The sequence below is a fragment of the Crotalus tigris genome, unplaced genomic scaffold (assembly GCF_016545835.1).
Source record: "Crotalus tigris isolate CLP2741 ecotype Arizona unplaced genomic scaffold, ASM1654583v1 scf7180000017725.2566008, whole genome shotgun sequence".
Lineage (NCBI taxonomy): Eukaryota > Metazoa > Chordata > Lepidosauria > Squamata > Viperidae > Crotalus > Crotalus tigris.
The window spans coordinates 216,249-238,960 of NW_024096593.1; the positions used below are offsets into that span (position 1 = coordinate 216,249).

Genomic DNA, 22,712 nt, shown 5'->3' on the forward strand with positions numbered 1-22,712 from the left:
TTTTGATGTTGTGTTTATGGAGGATCTTACTGATTCTGTCTGTGGTGCCTTTTATGTATATATATATATCCTTAATGATTATAAAAATACGAATCCCGGGCATATTTGTTCAATGATGCAATCTTCAATCTCCGGGAAGAGTATACTCCAGTTATTTATTGTTAAAACAACATTTAAAACAATAAAAACAGTTATATACAAGAATTAAAACAACTCAGCTTTCGCTGGTCCTCTGCCAGCGTCCTCAGAGTGGGGCTTAGGGGATGGGAAGTTCTTTTTATCCCCTTGCTGATCCAATTGCCTACTCATTGCCCTCGTGACAGGGCCACTCTTCCTGATTGCCTGTGACTGCCTTGACTGTTCCGCCCTCTCTTTTTTGCACTCTAACATTGTATTTTTCTGCTTTGTCATCCTTGTGCTGTCTCCCCCTCCTTGTGCTGTTATCATTGACACACTCCCCAATCCCTCCTCCTTACCCAATGCAAGGTGCCTCCTCCGATTCGGCACTCCACGAATCCTGTTGGGCTGCTGATCTGCCTGCTGTTTTTGCATACCATTGCCAGTTCCTATTTCAACTCCCTCCTCCAACCCCCCTCCTCTCCCAGCCTGCCGATTCATACACCCTTTGTTATCCATTCCTGTCATCCTTCCCCCCTTCCTTCAACCCTCCCACCTGTTGATTAACATATTGCTCCTGCCTTTCATCGACCATTCTTATTGATGTTCTCTTCCTCAATATCTTTTCCTTCCTGATTCGCTGCTCTACCTGCTGTTCCTGTTTACCCTCCTCCCCAACTGTCCATCTTCCCCTCTCCAATGTCCTCCCCATCATCTGCTGACTTGCCTGTTGTTCATCCATTTCTGTCCATCCTCTCTTTTCTAACATTCCTCCTCCTCTGACCTGCCGTCCTGCATGCTGTTCCCACATGCCAACATCCATTCCTGTTAAACCCTCCTACTCAAGCTTTCCTCCCCCCCAATATGCCGTCCTGCCTGCTATTCTCATCTGCCCTTCTCCTTTCCTGTCAGTCCCCCCCTCTCCTGTTTCCTCCCCCCCTCTCCAATCCACTGCTCTGTTTGCTGTTTCTTCCAGCATTCTTCCCTCCCTTACCTGCTGTCCTACGTACTGTTCCCATCTACCGACCTGCGTTCCTGTTGGACTCTCCTTCCCAAACTTCCCCCCCCCCCCAAAAAACTGCTGTCCTGCCTATTATTCCTGCCTGCCCTTCTCCATTCCTATCAACTCCACCCTCTACTGTTTCCTCCCCCCCTCTAATCTGCAGCTCTACCTGCTGTTCCTGGCTATTCTCCTCCATTCTTACTCCCTTCTCAAATATCCCCTCTCCATCCGTGAATATGCTTCCAATCTTACGTGCCTCATCTTTTCTGTTCTTTTCTCTCTCCCCTTCTCTTTTGATCAGTCCCCTGGGGTCGGGCATACCCCTCCCCCGTATTCTGGGCCATACGATCAATTCCGCTGTTCCCAAGAGTCTTCCCTGAAGACTGAAAAACTGAACATTTTAATAACAGAATAATCAGAGAAGCCATCGAGATAGAAAAACGCCCACATCGCATGAACAAACGAGATGATACCTCCCACCAGCCCTTATTGACAAACGACTCCCTAACACAAAGAATGACACCAGACCCACACTCACAAAAACCACACAGGATGTCACCACCACACATCCACACAAAAAGCAAACCCAAAGCCACACCGATGATGAGGCACGACCAGAAACCAGAAGCCAGACCACAGCTGCATCATTAGCCACTTTAAACCCATCCAATCCATACATGAAGCAAACTGACACCCGCCATGAAGATGAGGCACGATCACGGACGCGAAGCCAAAAAATAGCAAGGCAGCCCACCATCTTAAATCCCCCTGCACCTCAGACTAACCTGAGCACAACAAAGCCCCCACCCAAACAGAACACTCCCCCAGCCAATCAGAGCACAGCCAACCCCCCAGCCAATCAGAGCACAGCCAAGCCCCTAACCAATCAGAACATACCTCCACCCAATCAGAACACAGCCAAGCTCCCACCCAATCAGTTCATACCCCCACTGGCAGTTAAAAGGAAGAAACAGCTAAGACCACACATTGCTCCTCGAAGCACGAAGCTGCAAATACCAGCCTGAAGATGACGAATGGGACTTCGTTGAAATGTCGCCAAGACACCTCTAATTTTACGTGGGAGAAAACCTGAATAACCAAAGACCTACATACAAACACCCACGAAAACCTCAGAATGAATATGAATATTCTCTCCCATATTTGGGCAACAGGGTGTAACATACAGCATTCTAGACAACTCCTCCCCTGTTTCTTCCCTCCCTAACACAGCTGGCAAAAGTGAGACAGAGCCTGTGGCCTAGAGGTTAATACAGCTGCTTAACATGCAGATAGCCCAGGTTCAAATCTCAGAAGGGTATGTCTGGTTGAAAAGAGCTAAAGAGTTCGAAATAGCTATTTCAGTTCTCCCTTAATTCTTTGCTAGCAATCCAAATTTTAGAAATGTATGTGATGTCACAGTTGTGACTGCTGCCTGTGGATGGCTCTAGTTTGAGCTGATACAAGGCAAAAGATTTCTTTCTCCCATATTTGGGCAACAGGGTGTAACATACAGCATTCTAGACAACTCCTCCCCTGTTTCTTCCCTCCCTAACACAGCTGGCAAAAGTGAGACAGAGCCTGTGGCCTAGAGATTAATACAGCTGCCTAACATGCAGACAGCCCAGGTTCGAATCTCAGAAGGGTATGTTTGGTTGAAAAGAGCTAAAGAATTCGAAATAGCTATTCCAGTTCTCCCTTAATTCTTTGCTAGCAATCCAAATTTTAGAATATATATATATATATATATATATATATATATATATATATATATATATATATATATATCTTTTAACCTTCATCACAACAAGAACAAACTTGTTTAATAACTCTTCACCCTCTCTAATATTACAAACATTAATCTCTTCATCCCACATATTACTAAGTCATTCTCCTGGCCTGTCACTTATAAATCTACTTTCAATACCTTCTCTATGTTGTCAGGTAATTTTTTTTTCTACATCTGTCATAACTTCCATAATATCTTTGGACACAGTGTGTATCCACAGAAACAGATATCATTACTAATATTGTTGATATGTGGGTATCTGATTCCATTATTCAAGTCTCCTTCAGTTTTTTTTATTGACATAATGTTTGCATCATTTTATAAACCTGTAAAATATTTCCTCTACCTAAAATTTTTAATCCCCTCTAGTGTCCAGTTTTTGAAATCAAGAAATTGTTTATCTATATTATGTCTTACAAAAACCAAAACAGGATCTATTTCCCATGAGTACTTGTTGTACTTTATAATTAATTCTAAAATTTTATTGTAAAAGTTTTAAATGTTCCAATTTTGTCTGAACCCTTAGTCCATTTATAACTTTATAAGATCAAGATCAAAATCTTGTTTAACATTTTGCTACTTATTTCAGATTCTTTAAATTCTTAAGCTTATGATAAAATATTGTTTCATTCAAGATTGAGGAGAGACTCATCCAGCATTTTCAAATTTGTCATACCAAAGGCCTCCAATAGTTTAGAAATTTATTTTATTTATTTATTTAGAAAATTTGTATTGCCACCTACTCGCACATGGTGACTTACATAAATAGAAAAACACCCTATAAAAATAAAAAATAACAAGAAGAAAAATAATCAAATAATATAATAACCCCCACCCCAGTGACAACACACATTAAACTAGTCATTTATGGGCTCTGTCCCATTCTGGGTTCCCCAAGCCCTCTGGCAAAAACATGTTTTCAGTGCCTTCTGAAAGAGTGTTAGAGTGGGGGCCAGTCTAATCTTTGAGGGAATGATGTTCCAGAGAACCAACCACAGAGGAGGCCCTTCTTCTGGGTCCTGCCAGATGCATCGCCTTAGGGGATGGGACCCACAGCATTTCTTGCCTCCCCACCCTAGTGGATCAGGTAAATGTGACCAACGAGAGACGGTCCCTCAGATAACCTGGTCCCAAACCATGAAGGGCTTTAAATGTGACAACCAGCACTTTGAATTGCACCCAGAAGCAAATTGGCAACCAGTGCAGCTCCACAGGAGAAACGTCACGTATGCACACTGAGGTCTGCACAAAACCATGCGGGCTGCTGCATTTTGTACCAAATGGAGCTTCCGGATGCTGTTCAGGGGCAGCCCCATGTAGAGGCAGTGCAATAGTCAAAATGGGAGGTGACTAAGGCATGAGTGACGGTGAGTAGGGATTGTTGGTCTAGGAAAAGGCATAACTAGCACACAATGTGCAGTTGCGCAAAGGCCTTCCTGGCCATGGCTGCCATCTGCTCTTTGAGCAGGAGCCACAAGTCCAGGAGTACCCCCAGATTACGCACAGGGCCTGTTTGGGGCAGTGCCACCCCATCCAAAACCAAAGATGGCAATTCTCCATGGGCCAAAGAACCTCAAAAGCCACTTGGTCTTGCCAGGATTCAGTTTCAACCTGTTGCTCCCCATCCAGCCCCTAACAGCCGCCAGGTACCGCGAAAGGGAGGTTACAGCATTGCTTAACTCACCACAGGCTGAGACACACAGCTGAGTATCATCAGCATACTGATGATATCTCAGTCCATGGTGACAGATGATCTCACCCAACGGCTTCATGTAAATATTAAATAGAAGCAGAGAGAGTACTGGGCCCTGCGGAATCCCGCAAACCAGTGGGTGAGGGCTGGATCTCTCGCCTCCTATTAACACTGACTGAGAGTGGCCACAGAGGAAGGAAATGAACCAGGATAGCACAACCCCCCCCCTTTCACCCCCTAATCAAAGTGGTTAGAATGTGAGATTTACAAACCTTTAAAAGTCTTTATCCTAGTTGTAAGCAACCTGGATAATCCTATCTTGAGATAAGATGGGTGGCCTATAAATTTTATGAATAAATAAATAAATAAAATATCATCTCCCAACACCCACGTCCATGGCAAAGTGCTGTCCTGCAATCACAATGTGAGAAGTAGCCTTTGGGGGGGTGATCTCCCATCATCCCCTTATCCAGAGGGGTTCCAATGAACTGGTCTCCTCATTGGTTCCCTTGTCTTTGCTGCAGGCTTCAGTTCACCATACCTCCCCCAGAAGCTCAATAGCTGCCTTAACTCAATTTAGTTCATGGAACTATGGGGATGCAGTTTCTGATATGTTACATAAAAACAATTTGCCTCTCAGAATGGCAGAGATATAGATACAGATTAAACATTAGAAAGAACTTTTTGCCAATAAGAGCTGTCAATCAGTGGAATCAGGAGTTAATTGCATAAAATACCTCAAGGAGTGTTTCTTCCCCTTCAATCAGAGGCTAGATCTATCAGGGATGTAATATTTAATCCTACAACGTGCGTGGGAGTGGACTTGATTACTTCTGGGGTCCCTATGATTTTATGAATGAATCAGGTCTCTTCTGCTACCTTAAATTAATTGAATTGCATATCCAGTTACACACTACATATATACTTTGTCTAGCATCTGCAATTTTTTAAAGCAAAAGTAACAGTAGATTTTTAAAAACTTTCAATAATTTTAAAGGTATCATGCAATTAATTTCACATTACACTAAATTTATCATTAGTGAATTTTTAAGCTATACTTTTAAAAAGAGTTTTAAAGATTTACCTTCTTTTAATGTTCCCTGCAATGCCACTAACATATGCTGAGTTCACCTAGAAAAATTAAAGAAAATTTCAGAAATGTTATTTTCTGAAACCAGATTTATTTATTCTTCACAGTCCCTTCTTTTTCAATGAGAATATATGTAAAAGATCAAATCTGGGTTGATTACCAGGCCCAGAGGTTTACTCTTCCAAATTTTCAAACTTGTGCTGGAGTTCATTCTCAGGGAACCTTTTCTCCAGCAGAGAGTGCGTCTGCTAGAGAGGAGCTCTCTGAGAAAGGGCTCCAGCAGGTCCTGGTGATCAACCCAGATTAGAACCTGCAATATTATCCTGGAACACATATATTTACCTTCATACGTAAAAGAATTAACCTGCAGCTGCTTCACTTTCCATTGCATTATAAATTTGAATTCATTGCTCTCAGAAGCAAGAATTTTTATGTAAACGTTCTGCTCTGTGGTCTTTAACAAACAGCAGGGAACCATATTATTCTAATTTGTTCTTTGCAAAGAAATGGAGTTAGAATACCTAGGTTAATGATAAACTGTTTTGGTCTCTTATATAAAACAGAAAATCAACCAAGTAATAAAGAGTAATGGAATGGAAAACAGGAGACTAAGCGTTCTTAAAAGATACAAAGTTGGGCTAAGATGTGTTCCACTTGCAAGAATAAATAGCAAATTCCTTTATCATTCCAAGAAAAATTCCTCTGAATCATCTAGTATCAGGAGCAGATAAATAAAGGTATGATGTTTAGATTTTATGACAGTTAAGGTCGCGGTTTAAGACAAATCTACCCTTTTATTCCATGGACTTCCAACCATGACAGTTAGCACAAAAGTGGCTTCACATCACATAGCATTATAGTTGCAGGCTCAATAGAATGGAAATTTAGCCTCCATCTTGAATCTGGAAAAGGGAAATTACTGTTAAATATATAAGGAGTGAATTGTACCCCGATAGAGGAAAGGTGATGATAAAGATTACTCAGCTATTTTAAATTTCATACCATCAGAATTAACTTAATTATACTTCTCTAATGCTAACGAAACTTGTGGATGTTATTTCAGAAGTGCTAACCATAAAATTTTAAGAATCTTTGAAAAATAACTGAGGCATTTTCACAAATGATACAAATGTGTTTTTTTAACTTCAAAATGGAGAGAAATTTGCATAAAAAATTACATTTTCATAAATGATACAAATGTGTTTTTTTTACTTCAAAATGGAGAGAAATTCGGATAAAAAAATTACAGATTGATTGGATTGATACTGATACAGAGAAAATTTTGAAAGAGATATTAAATATGAGAGCCATTGATTAAAAGAAATCAGCAAAGATATGTTAGGAATAAATTATATCAGACCAACCTTATTTTCTGAGTAATATTAGTCTGGTAAATCACAGAAATATAGCGGGCGTGCAGCTGGGTCATTGAACGGGTGGGGTGAGATTGCTGAGCAGGGAGTGTAAGGGCCCTGAGATGCGCAGGTGCGAGGCGCATGGAGCAGCTCCACATACTCTCGCCAACTGCCTCGCCTCACTTTATGGTGGTGGCACCTGCCTCATTGCGGTAGCGAGCAACCAGATGGTGGGATGGAGTGGGTGGGTTCTTAAGTAGGGCTTATTTTGGGGGTAGGGCTTATATTAGGTGCATGCTAAAACATGCTGGGACTTGTTTTCTGGGTGGGTCTTATTTTCAGGGAAACACGATACTAATAGTAAGATCTGGCTAATTTTCTAGTACAGTATGATTAATATTATCGTAAAATGTAGAATAGATAGCATTATTGTTTTAAATTATTGTCTTACACCAAGGGTCCCCAACCCCTGCTCCATGGACCAGTACCAGGCCACGGCATGTCAGCAACTGGGCTGCACAAACAAGCAAAGCCCCATCCGCGGGATACAGGCAGCACACAAAACCACGCCCCTTCTGGTCTGTGGAAAAACCTCTCTCCATGTAACCAGTCCCTGGTGCCCAAAAGGTTGAGGACCTCTGTCTTAGACTGAAATATTTGACCAAACCTGACAGGTACCAAACAGAGAAATATATTTGGTTCAAAAGCAGAGTAAAATAATAAAGTACATGTATAGGATTGTAGAATATAATTAGACTGCAAAATGTGCAAAAAGCATCCCGGTAAATTTGCTAAAAGCTTGCTAAAAAGTCAAATTCAAAAAACTGCATTTTAAGATGCTTAATGCCTAAATCAAGGTATAGTATGCTGAATGTATGTTACTTGCTTAACAGCCATTAATTCAGTGAACATTCAAAGTTACAATGGTGCTTAAAGAATGGTAGTTACAACTCATCTTCAACATTACGGCCATTGTAGTGATCCTGTAGCCACATGATCAAATGTTTTCGTGCTTCACAGCCTGTCCCCATTTACAACTACAATGTGTGCTTCAAATCACCTTCACCTTCCCCCACCCATCTCTGCCCTTTTGGCTACCTGCAATCTACCACCATCACCTACTCTTGTGCCATGAAGGCCTCGTGAAGGGCCACAACTGACTCAGCACATTTTGTCAGCAGTAGAAGGAAGAAGATTTGAGGACCCAGATTGTTGGGGGCAATGTAAATATATATATACATTGCTTACTGGTGTACACCGCTTAGAGAGTGCTTGCACTTAAAGCGGTATATAAGTCTCATAAATAAATAAATAAATAAATAAATAAATAAATAAATAAATAAATAAAGATGGCAAAAGTCAACTGGGGGGCGGGGAAGAGGGACTTGGTAGAGTGCAAGGTGATACAAAGCACAGAGATGGAGGAAGATAAATGGAAGGAGGGGGATGTGAAGTGGAGGCGAGGACAGCAAGGCAGGAGGAGCATCAGGTCCTCACCTAACTACTGCATAGTCCTTGCCAAACAATTGTAACTGGGACTGCCAGAACTGCCATCGCTAAGCAATGCCATCATGTCATGTTTTACTTAATTAACACTTCACTTAGCAATGGAAATTCCAATCCCAATTAGGGTAATTAACTGAGGATTATTATATTGACAAACTCTATATTATATACAATTCCTTCAATAGAACACAACTTAAGTTACCAGTATATATGGTATTATATTTAAAATAACCTTATATTTGAAAATGAATCTGACACAGTAATTTAATTTACATAGAAACCTTTTCTGGACTATAATTCTGCCCATGAAAATTATGGTTTCTCTTAACATTTAAGTCAAAGAAAATCTATTAAATAAGGAAGGTTTCTTATTAAATTAATTGCAATATTTAAAGAATATTACTGCTGTTGATACTTATAACTTGATTTTATTAATAAACGGATGTAAATTTAATATTACTTAATGTGTTTAATGTCTGCTTTCATATAATTACTAAAAATAGATAACTGTAATATAATTTTATTAGTATAATTTTCATGTCATTTTAAACATTAAAAGATATTTATAAAATAAAAACTGCCCCTTATATGAATAATGTCTTGTTGCTATAGCAGTTGCACTAGCATATGATGTCCATTTTCTGAAATACTCATTCTCTGCTACCATAAATTCAATATATGCTATCACATTATAATCCATAAATTCAACAATTTTAATAGAGATCCTGCATCTATAGACCAGGAATAATTCAAAAGCAATAACTCACCTATGCATTTTTCAAATTCAAGAATTATTTGTAATGTTTTTGAATATCATAATATAATCTATAATAAAATATAAAAAGAGAGCCAGTTTGATATAGTGGTTAAGGCAACTTGCTAGAAACTGGAATTCCAGTTCCACTTTAGGCTCAAAGCCAGCTGGGTGACTTTGGGACTAGTTACTCCTCTCATCTGTAGGGAAGAGGCAATGCCAAACAACTTCTGAAATCTTTCCAAGAAAACTGCAAGGACTTATGCAGGCAGTTACCAGGAATCAGTGGTGAATCAAAGGCACATTCACAAATGCACACAAAACATAAAGGAAGAGAACATAGTATTTACAAAAGGATCTTGAACATGTTGATGGAGAAAATGAATTTTAAAAATACTTCCAGAAGCTCTGATTAATATTCAGTTGCAGAGTACTCATATAATAATAGATATAAATTACTATATTTCCTTTTTTGTTAGCTTAAATGAATCATCTCATTTTATCTTACCTCTGCTATAAGGACAACTATCACACAATTTTTCTTCTGATATTTAGACATTCCATTGAAAAGGGAATTCAATGTACTCATCAAATAACTTTCCTTTTTTCTTCGCACTGATGATATACCAATTACTAGGAATACTAACATACAGAAATTGTTTTATTTTGTGTAATAGCAATATGTAAAAAGCAACTGTTTTGTAAAAACAAAACTTGTTATTATTATTTGGGAAATGTACAATATTTTTTTGAAGAACATATACAGGTAGTCCCCAACTTACAAAAAATTATTTAGTGACTGGTCGAAGTTACAATGGCCCTGAAAAAATTGATATGACTATTTTTATACTGTTTTTTATACTGTGGCTGCATTTGCATGGACACAGGATCAAAATTCAGATGCTTGTCAACCAACTCATATTTATGATGGTTACAGTATCCCAGTGTCAGTGATCACCTCACCTTTTGTGACCTTCTGACAAGCAAAGTCAATGAGGAAGCCAGATTCACTTAACAACCATGTTACTGACTTAACAACTATGATTCACTTAACAACTGTGACAAGAAAAGTCATTAAAATGGTGCAAAACTCACTTAACAACTGTCTCACTTAGCAATAGAAATTTTGAGCTCAATTGCGGTCATAAGTGGAGGACTATCTGTAAAAAGAAATGAATATAAAGTGTATGGATAGTATCTTGATTATTATTTCAATAATTCATAAATAATATCATTTTTCATAGATCCTTCATTCCTTGATTTTTCAATTTATAAGCTACATATGCCCAAGAAATCTATCTTGTATTATTTAGTGCTTTGAAAACATTATTTACAAACTTTCAAGTTATGAACTTTCATTAATACAAATAAACCTGTGCACAATCCAGCTTAGAAGGTCCCAAAGTCAGGAGAAGGCAGGAAAGAGTTAGTTTACAGCGCACCACATATGTCTGTGATGCACCATAAACTAATGTTTTCCCACCTTCTTCCAACTTCCACTCACAATTTCCACTTCCTGATCTGCACTCATACACTCAAGTTTGTTGCTACTTAAGTAAGCTAAGAGCTGTCTACTGCACAAGTTTTTTTTTATACTTGTTTGGACTTACAAACAAAATGGACTTATGAAAAGCCTCTCAGAGCCTAACCTCTTTGTAAGTAGAAGAATATCTGTATTTTGAATTACCTGCTGTTGGTCCTGGAAGGCTTGTCATTTCTTATAGATATCAGCAGGAAATACTATGTGTATCCTGATAGTATCATATTTTCACAATCCCAACAGAAGTCTAAAGTAGGTTTGTGCTAAGCTGTTGATAATACACACTTTTATGGAAATTAAACACTAGTAAACTAATGTGGTATAACGTGTGATCTTATCTGGAAGAGGTAGGACTAGTGTGCTACTGAGTCAAATAGATTATCAAGAAATTTGGGCAGTTTGTCACCTTTCAGCTTAAACTTTCACTTCAGTTACTGGAAGAATAATAGGATAATAACAGTTCTCTAAGCAATGTACTAAATGAAAGGAAAAATGTAACAGTCCAAGCTTATGTATTTTGTTTTCATCTTTAACTTAGGATTTTAAGCAATTCTCTAATAGGACTTCTTCATGTAAGCAATTAAGTGCAACATACTTTCAAATGTGGACATACTGTATCATCTCTTATATTCACAGATTTGTTTTTATCAGATATGTACACGCAAATGAATAATGTAAAAACAACTCCTCTCCTTTAAAAAAACTGCCCAGAAACGTTGATGTTTTCACGATTACACAATTAACACACATGCAAACACTCTCTCTTCTCTTCTATATTAAATTTTATTCTCACCCCCAGTTCTACTCTGCTCAGTTATGACTTTTGGGTAAATAGCATCTTCATTTTTCTGGAGATGTGGCAGATAGTAGCAGATGGTTGCAGGATGTATTGAGAGCTTGTTGTTCAGGACTTTCCACTCCATGTAATCTTTAAAAAAAAAGAAAAAGGAGTTACTAATAATACAAACATAAACAATTAACTGTCCACAATATCAAGATTCCATTTTCAAAGTGCTGATACAATTCTGTAGTATGATAATGTGATAGAATATCAAAGGTGCATTCTATACATAGTAAAAAGTATTATGATAATTTAGCAGATTTATCTCCAAATTACTGTCTTCCAGAAATTTATTATAATTCCAACGATTCATAAGCATGATTAAAAACCAGGAATTCTACAAATTTAGTACCAGTGTGTGTAGATGGCATCAGATTTGGATAATATTAAATTATAAGGCTGCTATTTTTATGCAGGCTTTTCTCAGTCAAATACTAAATTTAAAACTTATCCATGCACTAGTCCCATTTTGCACATTGCACATGATTAAAACTGACCTTACAATATACTTTTTAATGCTTTCTCTTGATGGAACTGACTCTTAGCAATAATATGTGAAAAACTAAAAATGTGCTGTGTATATTTCTGATGCTAGCACTGTTTATCTATTTGAAATTAATGATGCTAGAATTGAGAATCTTATACAGTACAAAGAAGAAAGGAAAACAAGACATCATTTTATATGCCATTTTATAATAATTTTACATTTTTCCCTCTCTAAGTAAATAATAGTTCAGTGCAAGAAAACATGTTTTGTTTATATAAACAATCATTGGGTCTGCCTATCTCAGATATAAAACCTAGGGGGCAAAACCCCTGAATACTAGAAAGCAAATATTAATTAGAGGAATAAACTGTTTAATGACATATTTTCACGAAAGCATTTATTTATTTAATGTTTACGTACACCACTGGATTCAAACAAAATGTTTCCTAGCAGTTTACAGAATGAAAATACAAGAACATCAATAAAGCCAATGATACACAAATAGCTATAAAGCAGTAAATATTAGTGACCACTCTCACAAATGTTCTCCAGATTAACTCTGTTTCCAGATGCCTACAAATGATGGTGCCAATCTAATTTCAAGAAGGAAAGTGTCTCATAACCCAGGACCTACAGCAGAACAATACTGCCTGTAAACTCCAGCCCCTTTTACCTCTATTACAAGGGAGGCCATTAAAAGATATTGGCAGGAGGCTTGCACTAGAAAAGCTGGGAGGGACACCTCTATGCCAAAAAGGCAATTCTGTAAGTATCAAGCCATATAAATTTACAGATCAAACCAATACTTTGAATTTCATCCAGATACTTTTTAGTATCTAATGCAGCATCTGTGAAACCAATATTACATCACTACAAATCATGGAGTTATTCTTTCAGGGAAAGTCCCTTCAAAGGCTGTCACCACAGTTTACAGTCATCCTTTCTACAATTCTGTCTTGCCCGGGTTCAGTTTAGCTTGCTTTGTCTCATCCACATCCAAACAAACTCTAAGCACCGATTCAAGACTGTAGCAACATCTCTGGCTCAGTCCAGGATGAAATTATGTAGGATGTACAACTGTACTGAGTACTGATACTGATATGTGGGAAGATTTGGAGTATATCATAAAGACAGCTATCTATAAGAATTTGGAAAGCAGTGGTAGCTACCAGAAGTCAGTTGGAATTGTCAAAAATGAATCTTACCAGACTAGCCTTACCTCATTTTTAAATTAAGTAACTTCCTATATAGATAATGATGATGCCATATCTTGATCTCAGTATAACTTTTGACAAAGTACCACATGATAGGCTAATTCGCAAGCTACGTTATGCGAGTAATGTGAAAGAAATGGCTACTATAAGAATCAGTTCTAAAACTTCTATTTTTTTATACTTTTATTAATGAATGGGATGAAAACATGGAGAGAAGGCTAATAAGATTTTCATAAGATACAATATTGGGGGAGATATATATTATCTTAGAAGATAAATAAAATTCAAAATGAGAGGCTAAACAAATAGATAAGAGTAATAGAATGAAACGAATGAATGAAATGCAATTTTGGGCTACATCAACCAAAGTGTAATTTTCAAACGATGGCAAGTAATCATTCCATTGTATTGTGTTTTGTGCTTTGATCAGACTCAGGAGTCACTGGTTGCATTAAATTGCATTTGCATAGCACCAGAGGTTGCTGGAAGGAGTAGGTCACAATAAGTTCAAGAGGACTGAGACTTTGTCCAGTGGAGCAGGGTAGTAGCCTGCCGTGCCTAACAGTGCACAAATACATACAACTAAAAATCTAAAACAAGAAGGGTGCAAGATAATATCTACCTACCCTAACTCTGTGAAATGACTCGTTGTGAGGGCAACTGAACTTCTCATCAGAAAACAGCAGCAGTTTATCCTTGGTAAGTATGTGAGTGTAATTTTATTTTAGAATGTCTGGCTTAATTCAATGCAATACTTGTTTTGCAGCTGTCTTTCTTGGTACTTTTTAAAAACTTGGATACAGGTAGTCCTCAATGTTATGACCACAACTGAGCTGAGAAATTCTGCTGTTAAGTGAGACATCTGTTAAGTAAATTTTGTCCCATTTCATGACCTTTCTTGCCGCAGTTATTAAATGAATCACCACAGTTGATAAGTTGGTAAATCAGTTGTTAAGTGAATCTGGCTTTCCCATTGACTTTGCTTGTCAGAGGGTCGCAAAAGATGATCACATGACCTTGGGACACAGCAGTGGTCGTAAGTATGAACCAGCTGCGAAGCATCTCAGTTTTGACCACCTGATCATGGGGATGCTGCAAAGGTCATAACTGTGAAAAACAGTCATGAGTCACTTTTTTCAGGGCTGTTGCAACTTTGAACAGTCACTAAACAAACTGTTGTAAGTCAGAGACTACTTGTACTGTCCTATTTGTAAGCAGATTGCTAGTTTACATGGACAGATTGCTTGTCTAGACTCCAGAGTCTTTACTTTGTGTTCTTCAGGCTGAAATTAGGTGGCCAACTCAGCTGGTGTGTTCTATTGAGCACACCTGCTATCAGCCCCCCCCCATCATAAAGACCCAGCAGGAGAAGGGCAGTATGGGCAAGTGTTGGATATGGAAGAGTGAGAGCTATAGATCATAAACATGAAGCTTTTGGTGTGTCCCTGCATAATAGATACAGTGCCCTTGCTGAACTTAATAGGGATACTAAGGTGTCAGGTTCAGCTGTTGGTTATGACAATAATGACTCAATAGAGCAGGGGATTGTGCTCCGTGAGGAAAAATATCCGCAATCTTGCATCCTCTCCTTGTTCAGAGAGGTTTGAAGAACTGGTTTTTTCATTCTTTGCTCCAGTCATTGTTTCTGCTCTCCACAGAAACATATTTATCTCATTGTAATTCTAAAAATATCATTTGTTTATCAGAGGGGGATATTGTAAAAGTATAAATCAGATTAACAAGATACTGGTATTAATCATTGAAAATATCCATGCATTTTACTTCAAAGGTGACTTTAAGATTGGTGTGTATTCTAAATGGGATATCTATGTTAAACTCCTCTAGGTATTTCAGACAAATCAATAAACTACTGACAAAAATATTATAGGGCAGTCAGACCCTAAGGCTCTCTCTTTTAAAATTTTGGTTTTATTTTTGGTTTTCTTTTTATAAGGGAGTAGTATCTTGGTATTTGAAAAAAAAATTATTGTCTTTTGAATAATACATTCAATTAAAAGATTTAAAATGTGAAGTTAAACAGTACAAAATAGGACCAAAAAATGTCCTAAAACAGTAGACCTTTGATTTAATAGATTAAAAGAGCAAAGGGGATCCATTAAAACAGATTAAAAAGCAAAACAAAAAACACTTAGAATGCCAAATAAATGGTGAATGGGATTGCTTTATATGCCAAACACAGCCATGGAGTTAGACTGTAATAACATAATTGGAATAGATGATTGATACTGTTAAATTGATACTGTTAAATTGATATTGATACTGTTAAATCCCCTTTATGGATTACTGCCTTGTCGTGGCAAAGGGGCTTGCGTAACTCAATGAAGCTATAAGCTATGCCGTGCAGGGCCACCCAAGACGGACAGGTTATAGCAGAGAGTTCTGACAAAATGTGATCCACTGGAGAAGGAAATGGCAAACCACTCCAGTATCTTTGCCATGAAAACCCCATGGACAGTACTAAAAGGAAAAAAGATATGACGCTGGAAGATGAGCCCCTCAGGTCGGAAGGTGTCCAATATGCTACTGGGGAAGAGCAGAGGGCTAGTACTAGTAGCGCCAGAAAGAATGAAGCGACTGGGCCAAAGCCGAAAGGACGCTCAGCTGTGGATATATCTGGTGGTGAAAGGAAAGTCCGATGCTGTAAAGATTTTTTCTCCATAGGAACCTGGAATGTAAGATCCATGAATCAAGGCAAGCTAGACGTAGTCAAAAAAGAGATGACAAGACTGAACATCGACATCTTAGGAATCAGCGAACTAAAATGGACAGGAATGGGTGAATTTAACTCAGATGACCATCAGGTATACTACTGTGGGCAAGAATCCCTCAGAAGAAATGGAGTAGCCTTCATAGTCAATAAAAGAATAGGAAAAGCAATACTGGGATACAATCCCCAAAATGACAGAATGATCTCAATTCGAATCCAAGGCAAACCATTCAATATCACAGTAGTCCAAATCTATGCCCCAACCACTGGTGCTGAAGAGGATGAAATTGACCGGTTCTATGAAGCCCTACAGCACCTTATAGAATTAACACCAAAAAATGATGTCCTTATCATCATGGGGGATTGGAATGCTAAGGTAGGAAGCCAAAAGATAACCGGAATAACAGGCAAGTTTGGCCTTGGAGTACAAAATGAAGCAGGGCACAGGCTAATAGAATTTTGTCAAGAGAATACGATGGTCATAACAAACACTCTTTTCCAACAACCCAAGAGACGGCTCTACACATGGACATCACCAGACGGTCAACATAGAAATCAGATTGACTATGTGCTCTGCAGCCAAAGATGGAGAAGCTCTATACAGTCAGTAAAAACAAGACCAGGAGCTGACTGTGGCTCAGATCATGAGCTTCTCGTTGCAAAATTTAGGCTTAAATTGAAAAAAGTAGGGAAAAGCACTAGGCCACTCAGGTATGAACTAAATCATATTCCTGATGAATATACAGTAGAGGTGACAAATAGATTTAAGGAACTGGATCTGATAGACAGAGTGCCTGAAGAACTATGGATGGAAGTTCGCAACATTGTACAAGAGGTAGCAACTAAAACCATCCCAAAGAAAAAGAAATGCAAGAAAGCAAAATGGCTGTCTGAGGAAGCTTTGCAAATAGCTGAGGAAAGAAGGGAAGCGAAAGGCAAAGGAGAAAGAGAAAGATACACCCAATTGAATGCAGAATTCCAGAGAATAGCTAGAAGAGATAAGAATACCTTCTTAAATGAACAGTGCAAAGAAATAGAAGAAAACAACAGAATAGGGAGGACCAGAGATCTCTTCAAGAAAATTGGAGATATGAAGGGAACGTTTCATGCAAAGATGGGCATGATAAAGGACCAAAATGGCAGAGACCTAACAGAGGCAGAAGAGATTAAGAAGAGATGGCAAAACTACACAGAAGAACTATACAAGAATGAGCTTAACATCCCAGATAACCACAATGAGATGGTCACTGACCTCGAACCAGACATCCTAGAATGTGAAGTGAAATGGGCCTTAGAAAATCTGAGCAACAACAAAGCTAGTGGAGGTGACAGTATTCCAGCTGAGCTATTCAAAATCTTAAAAGACGATGCAGTAAAAGTGCTACACTCAATTTGCCAGCAAATTTGGAAAACTCAACAGTGGCCACAGGATTGGAAAAGGTCAGTTTACATTCCAATTCCAAAGAAAGGCAATGCCAAAGAATGTTCAAACTATCGCACCATTGCACTCATTTCACATGCTAGTAAAGTTATGCTTAAAATCCTACAAGCTAGACTCCAGCAGTATGTGGATCGAGAACTACCAGAAGTACAGGCAGGATTTCGAAGAGGCAGAGGAACTAGAGATCAAATTGCCAACATACGCTGGATCATGGAGAAAGCTAGGGAGTTCCAGAAAAACATCTACTTCTGCTTCATTGACTATGCAAAAGCCTTTGATTGTGTGGATCACAACAAATTGTGGCAAGTTCTTAAAGAGATGGGAGTACCAGACCATCTCATTTGTCTCTTGAGAAACCTATATGCGGGTCAAGAAGCAACAGTGAGAACCGAACACGGAACCACTGATTGGTTCAAAATTGGAAAAGGAGTCCGGCAAGGCTGTATACTGTCGCCCTGCCTATTTAACTTATATGCAGAGCACATCATGAGAAAGGCAGGGCTAGATGAATCAAAAGTTGGAATTAAGATTGCCGGGAGAAATATCAACAACCTAAGATATGCAGATGATACCACTCTAATGGCAGAAAGTGAAGAGGAACTAAAGAGCCTCTTGATGCGGGTGAAGAAGGAGAGTGCAAAAGTTGGCTTGAAACTCAACATTAAGAAAACCAAAATCATGGCATCCGGCCCTCTCAATTCCTGGCAAATAGATGGGGAAGAAATGGAGGTAGTGACAGATTTTATTTTTCTGGGCTCCAAGATCACCTCAGATGGGGACTGCAGCCAAGAAATTAAAAGACGCTTGCTCCTGGGGAGGAAAGCTATGGCAAATCTAGACAGCATACTAAAAAGCAGAGACATCACCCTGCCAACAAAAGTGCGTATAGTCCAGGCCATGGTTTTCCCAGTTGCAATGTATGGCTGTGAAAGTTGGACCATAAGAAAGGCTGAGCGCCAAAGAATTGAGGCCTTTGAACTATGGTGCTGGAGAAGACTCCTGCGAGTCCCTTGGACTGCAAGGCGTTCAAACCGGTCAGTCCTAGAAGAGATCAACCCCGACTGCTCTTTAGAAGGCCAGATCCTGAAGTTGAAACTCAAGTTCTTTGGCCACCTAATGAGAAGGAAGGACTCTCTGGAGAAGAGCCTAATGTTGGGAAAGATTGAGGGCAATAGAAGAAGGGGACGACAGAGAATGAGATGGCTGGATGGAGTCACTGAAGCAGTAGGTGTGAATTTAAATGGACTCCAGAAGATGGTAGAGGACAGGAAGACCTGGAGGAACATTGTCCATGGGGTCGCGACGGGTCGGACATGACTTCGCAATTAACAACAACAACTGTTAAATTGCTCACATGCCTCAATATTACATCATTTACACAAAGAAGAATCTGTTCAAACAAATACGACAGTATGTCTTAAACATTAGTTATCAGCAGATATAACTTTGAAGCTGAAGTAACATGATGTGTTACTGATGTACACAATTTGCATCAAACCTGAAAAGTGAGATCCATACAGTAATTGGCTTCTAGTGCTTTCAATGCTAGAAAGAAAGGATCAATCACACCCATTCTATCTATTTTGTTGGTGAAATTATTTAAATGTATCTTATTTAAACCTGGTAAATTACACAATTATTTGCTTATATGGAGTTACAGTGTCTAAATACATTTCAAGGGAAATGTCCCCTTGGCCCTTTATTTCTGAGGGAAAAAATGTCAGACAGTTTGCCTATTGAGTGGGATAGGGGGAACCAACCATATGTAAAATGTATAACCTTAATTAGCCTTAAACATTACTCCTGCATTGCAGGAAAAGAATCAATCCATATTTTCCTTAACCTCATCATCCCAAATTAGGAGAAAAAAGGATATGAAGCTTTGTGCCCAATTATATCCACATAAGACAGGATAGTGTTTCATACTTGATCATATCCTGAAAATTGATCACATAGGTACTCTACTGTTTAAAAGAGACACACACATCTGCAGATATATGATAAATATGTGAGCTGCAAAAGGCCATAACCCAAAATTTGTGTCTGTATTATTCATATATTTCCTTGAAACCAAATAGCTGATACAACGCAGAAATTGAACTGCTTTCTGTAATTGCATTGCAGCAAAGTGTCTATTGATTACACTGAAACATCCAATATTTTAGACTATTTTAGAATGGTTCATTCTCAATTGGAAATACACTTTATTGGAAAGAATGCCTGAATTGCAGAGTTGAGTTTTCCTGTAATACTTTTGTGCTGTACAAATATATAGCTGACCACAAACTGTTCAGTATCTATGGCACAGAAATGTTGGATTCTTTACTCTTGCAACTACTAAATATTATTACTCAAGTCTTTACAACATTTTATTAGAAAGACTTTGCTGTTTCCACTACCCAACTCTTCAAAAAGATGTGTAAACCCAAACAATAATAATCTTCATTGCCATCAATCTCAAAAACAAATGGACATTAAGTGAGAGAAAAGAGCAATAATGCATGCTAAAGCTAAATTTCCAGCTAAAGAGTTTCGGAAGGATGAAGAAAGAAAGCGGGCAGCTGGGAAAACAGATTGTTCTGCACTGTTTTGAGATTTAAAAAAAATACTGTACTTTCAGATATGTTGCAACTGAATTAATAATACACTAATATAGTGACAGTTCTAAATCTCATCTTTGTAGTATCTCTTCATTAGTGATGTGGTCACAATATGAGATGTGGAGGATTCTTCTCAAGCAGTATTGTTGGAAAACATTTAACTATTTAATCATCTTGGTTGTACACTTCTGTATTTCACAAGCATATATTGCGTTTGGTATAACAACACTCTTGAAGAGCTTTATCTTTGTGATAATACTTATGGCTGCTGTAGACCAACTTGGGCTGCTTGAAACGGGCCGCTGCCATTCTAATTCAACAGTTAATGTCCTTATTTGTATCTCCATTAATAGACATAATGCTACCAAGATAAATAAATTGTTGGATTTGTTCTATAGCCTGTTATAGGCATATTATCTTGAGCACTTCCGACTTGCATAAATTTTTCAAAATTTATGCATAAGTCAATCTTGTTGGCCTCATTATCTAAGCACATGGTTATTTCTTAAACGCACCCCTTTGTTTCAAAAGCAATGCAATGTCATCTGCAAAATCTAAATCTGTTAGATGGGATGTTGCCCATGGGATGCTAAAGCTAGGGTAATCTACAAAGATCAGATTTAAAACATCTATCGAGAACTGTGAATGAATGTTGAATGTGGCTTGCTGGCCATATCTTTCCTCCTGGAGGAAAGAGGAATTGAGGACAGCCTCAGAAAACTTGGTGCCAAACACTTAAGGAAGATCCTAAGATTATTAATGTCCCTTGGGACGATCCTGAAGATGCTACAATTGATCAAAACCAGTAGAAAACACTTGCTGCCCAATGTGCTCTGCATAGGACCTAATGATGATAGTTACAGTTGTGAGAACAGGCAGGTTCTAATTCCAAATTGCAGCGTAGACCCCAAAGTTAAACTGATTTAAAAAAAAAAAAACAACACAGCAAATTAATAATTTTTATAATACTACAATACAATGTTTATTTTTTTAAAAAAAGTAGTTGCAACCGAATCTGCAATAATAGGAGCACAGTACATTTTAGAAATATGTTGCACAGAGCAAGCAGCAAGCTCAATTTTCAATGCCATTTTCTAGAACTACTTTCTGAAAGGGCTTTACCGTACTTGGGCGTCATTTATATTTCAAGGGGAAAGCTACCGTAGATTGGATGTAAAAGTATCTGCAACTGAACAAAAGTATCGATCGCACTGTCCTTCCTTAAAACAAACCCCAATTTGTACTTTCTAGTTCGCGGCGTGCCCGAGAAACAGAGTCCTACCAAGACGCAGTTGCTTTGCTATAACTTCAAGAAGAAAGGGTTTCGTATAGAGATCGACACAAACAATAAAGGCAGAGCGCGCTCACCGCCTCGAAGGAAACCGGACCCCGAAAGCTAATCGGGCAGGCATTCGGCTTGGCACTGGGGCGCAACCTTAGGCGCTGCTTGCCGAGGAAATGGCATTGGTGGGAGTTAAAACTTGGAGCGCTCATTCTGTTGGTCCGACAACTCTTTCTGCCCTTGCCTAACGCCGGAGAGCCGAAAGTTGAACTCCTCCTGGAGTTCCTCCCTCTAGCGGAAAGACGTTGCGCGCAAAGCCGGTCTCAACGCGAGCGCAGTTGGAAAGCTTACAACACAGCCCGCTGCTTTTGACTGCTCTCACCTTCAATCCTATGGAAGCTTACGTACCACACCAAGGAGAAGGCTGCGCTCAGGCAGACACACTTCAGGGCGCCTCTCAGCCTGAGCCTCATCTCCCGGCCACCCTGGAAATTCCGCGGCTGCCCCGCGCAACAATGGCACGTCGCCGCTTCTTTGTTGCCTCTTGGCTGTGGCGGATCCGAGATGCTGCTAGAATGATTCTCGACACAGCTAGGGCACCGTCCCCCCCCCCGAGATTCCCCCCAGGGCGGCTTCTTATTGGATATCCCGCCTCTCAGATCGCGCAGGTGTGTTGCCTGGGATCACATTTCGCACAGCTCGTATCCCGGGTTTTGCAACTGCGGGACCCACAGTCTAAGTTGCTGCGCGAGCAACCAGTTACTCCCGTGCAGCTCTTTCGTTCCTTTGGGAATTGGATCACAGGCGCCAGCCAAGTGTTACCTATAGGATTCTGGAGTAATCCCAAAGAGTCTGTGGAAGTCGAATCAGAGAGGAGTTCCCCATAATATGTCAAGTTGTTACCCCTCTTGCTATCTTACCTTTAGAGAAAATATTTAACTAGTAATCATGGTGAGCAAATATGCAAAGAGGATATCAATTCTAAAAAAAAATATTTTTCTTTTTTCCTATGATTTTTGGACATTTATAAATATATGTCAACATATGAATACACTATGTTAGGGATCATATGACTAAGGAATGGGAGACATGGAATGTAGAAGTTGCAGCATCTGAAACCACTGCCCAACTACTTTTTTCATAGGAATGCATGGGGCAGGGTGGATTTCTTGCTGGAATGTTTTTCTCTGCAGGCTTGATCCGGCTCATTTTTTAATATGATATTTGCTTTTGCTTCCCTGAACATGAAATGCCCTGTTGTTCAGTGTTTGGATA

At 38.9% G+C, this 22,712-nt stretch overlaps 1 protein-coding gene across 7 annotated transcripts in view; it reads right to left on the bottom strand.

Annotated features, from left to right (window-relative positions):
• Positions 1–22,111, bottom strand: part of MGAT4D (MGAT4 family member D) — a 49,842-nt gene extending 27,731 nt beyond the window's left edge. Inside the window, exons 1-4 of one of the 7 annotated variants that reach the window (XM_039338913.1) lie at positions 21,820–22,111; positions 11,638–11,772; positions 9,813–9,946; positions 5,684–5,730 (exon numbers count right to left, since the gene is read on the bottom strand). In XM_039338913.1, the coding sequence (XP_039194847.1) occupies positions 5,684–5,730; positions 9,813–9,946; positions 11,638–11,772; positions 21,820–21,910 (407 nt within the window). In that variant the 5' untranslated portion in view covers positions 21,911–22,111. Of the gene's footprint in view, positions 1–5,683; positions 5,731–5,849; positions 6,001–6,031; positions 6,412–6,479; positions 6,592–9,317; positions 9,376–9,812; positions 9,947–11,637; positions 11,773–21,523 lie in introns of those variants that run through there. The other 6 variants (XM_039338916.1, XM_039338914.1, XM_039338915.1 and 3 more) reach the window with 6 other exon arrangements.
• Between the last annotated feature and the right edge of the window lie 601 nt (positions 22,112–22,712).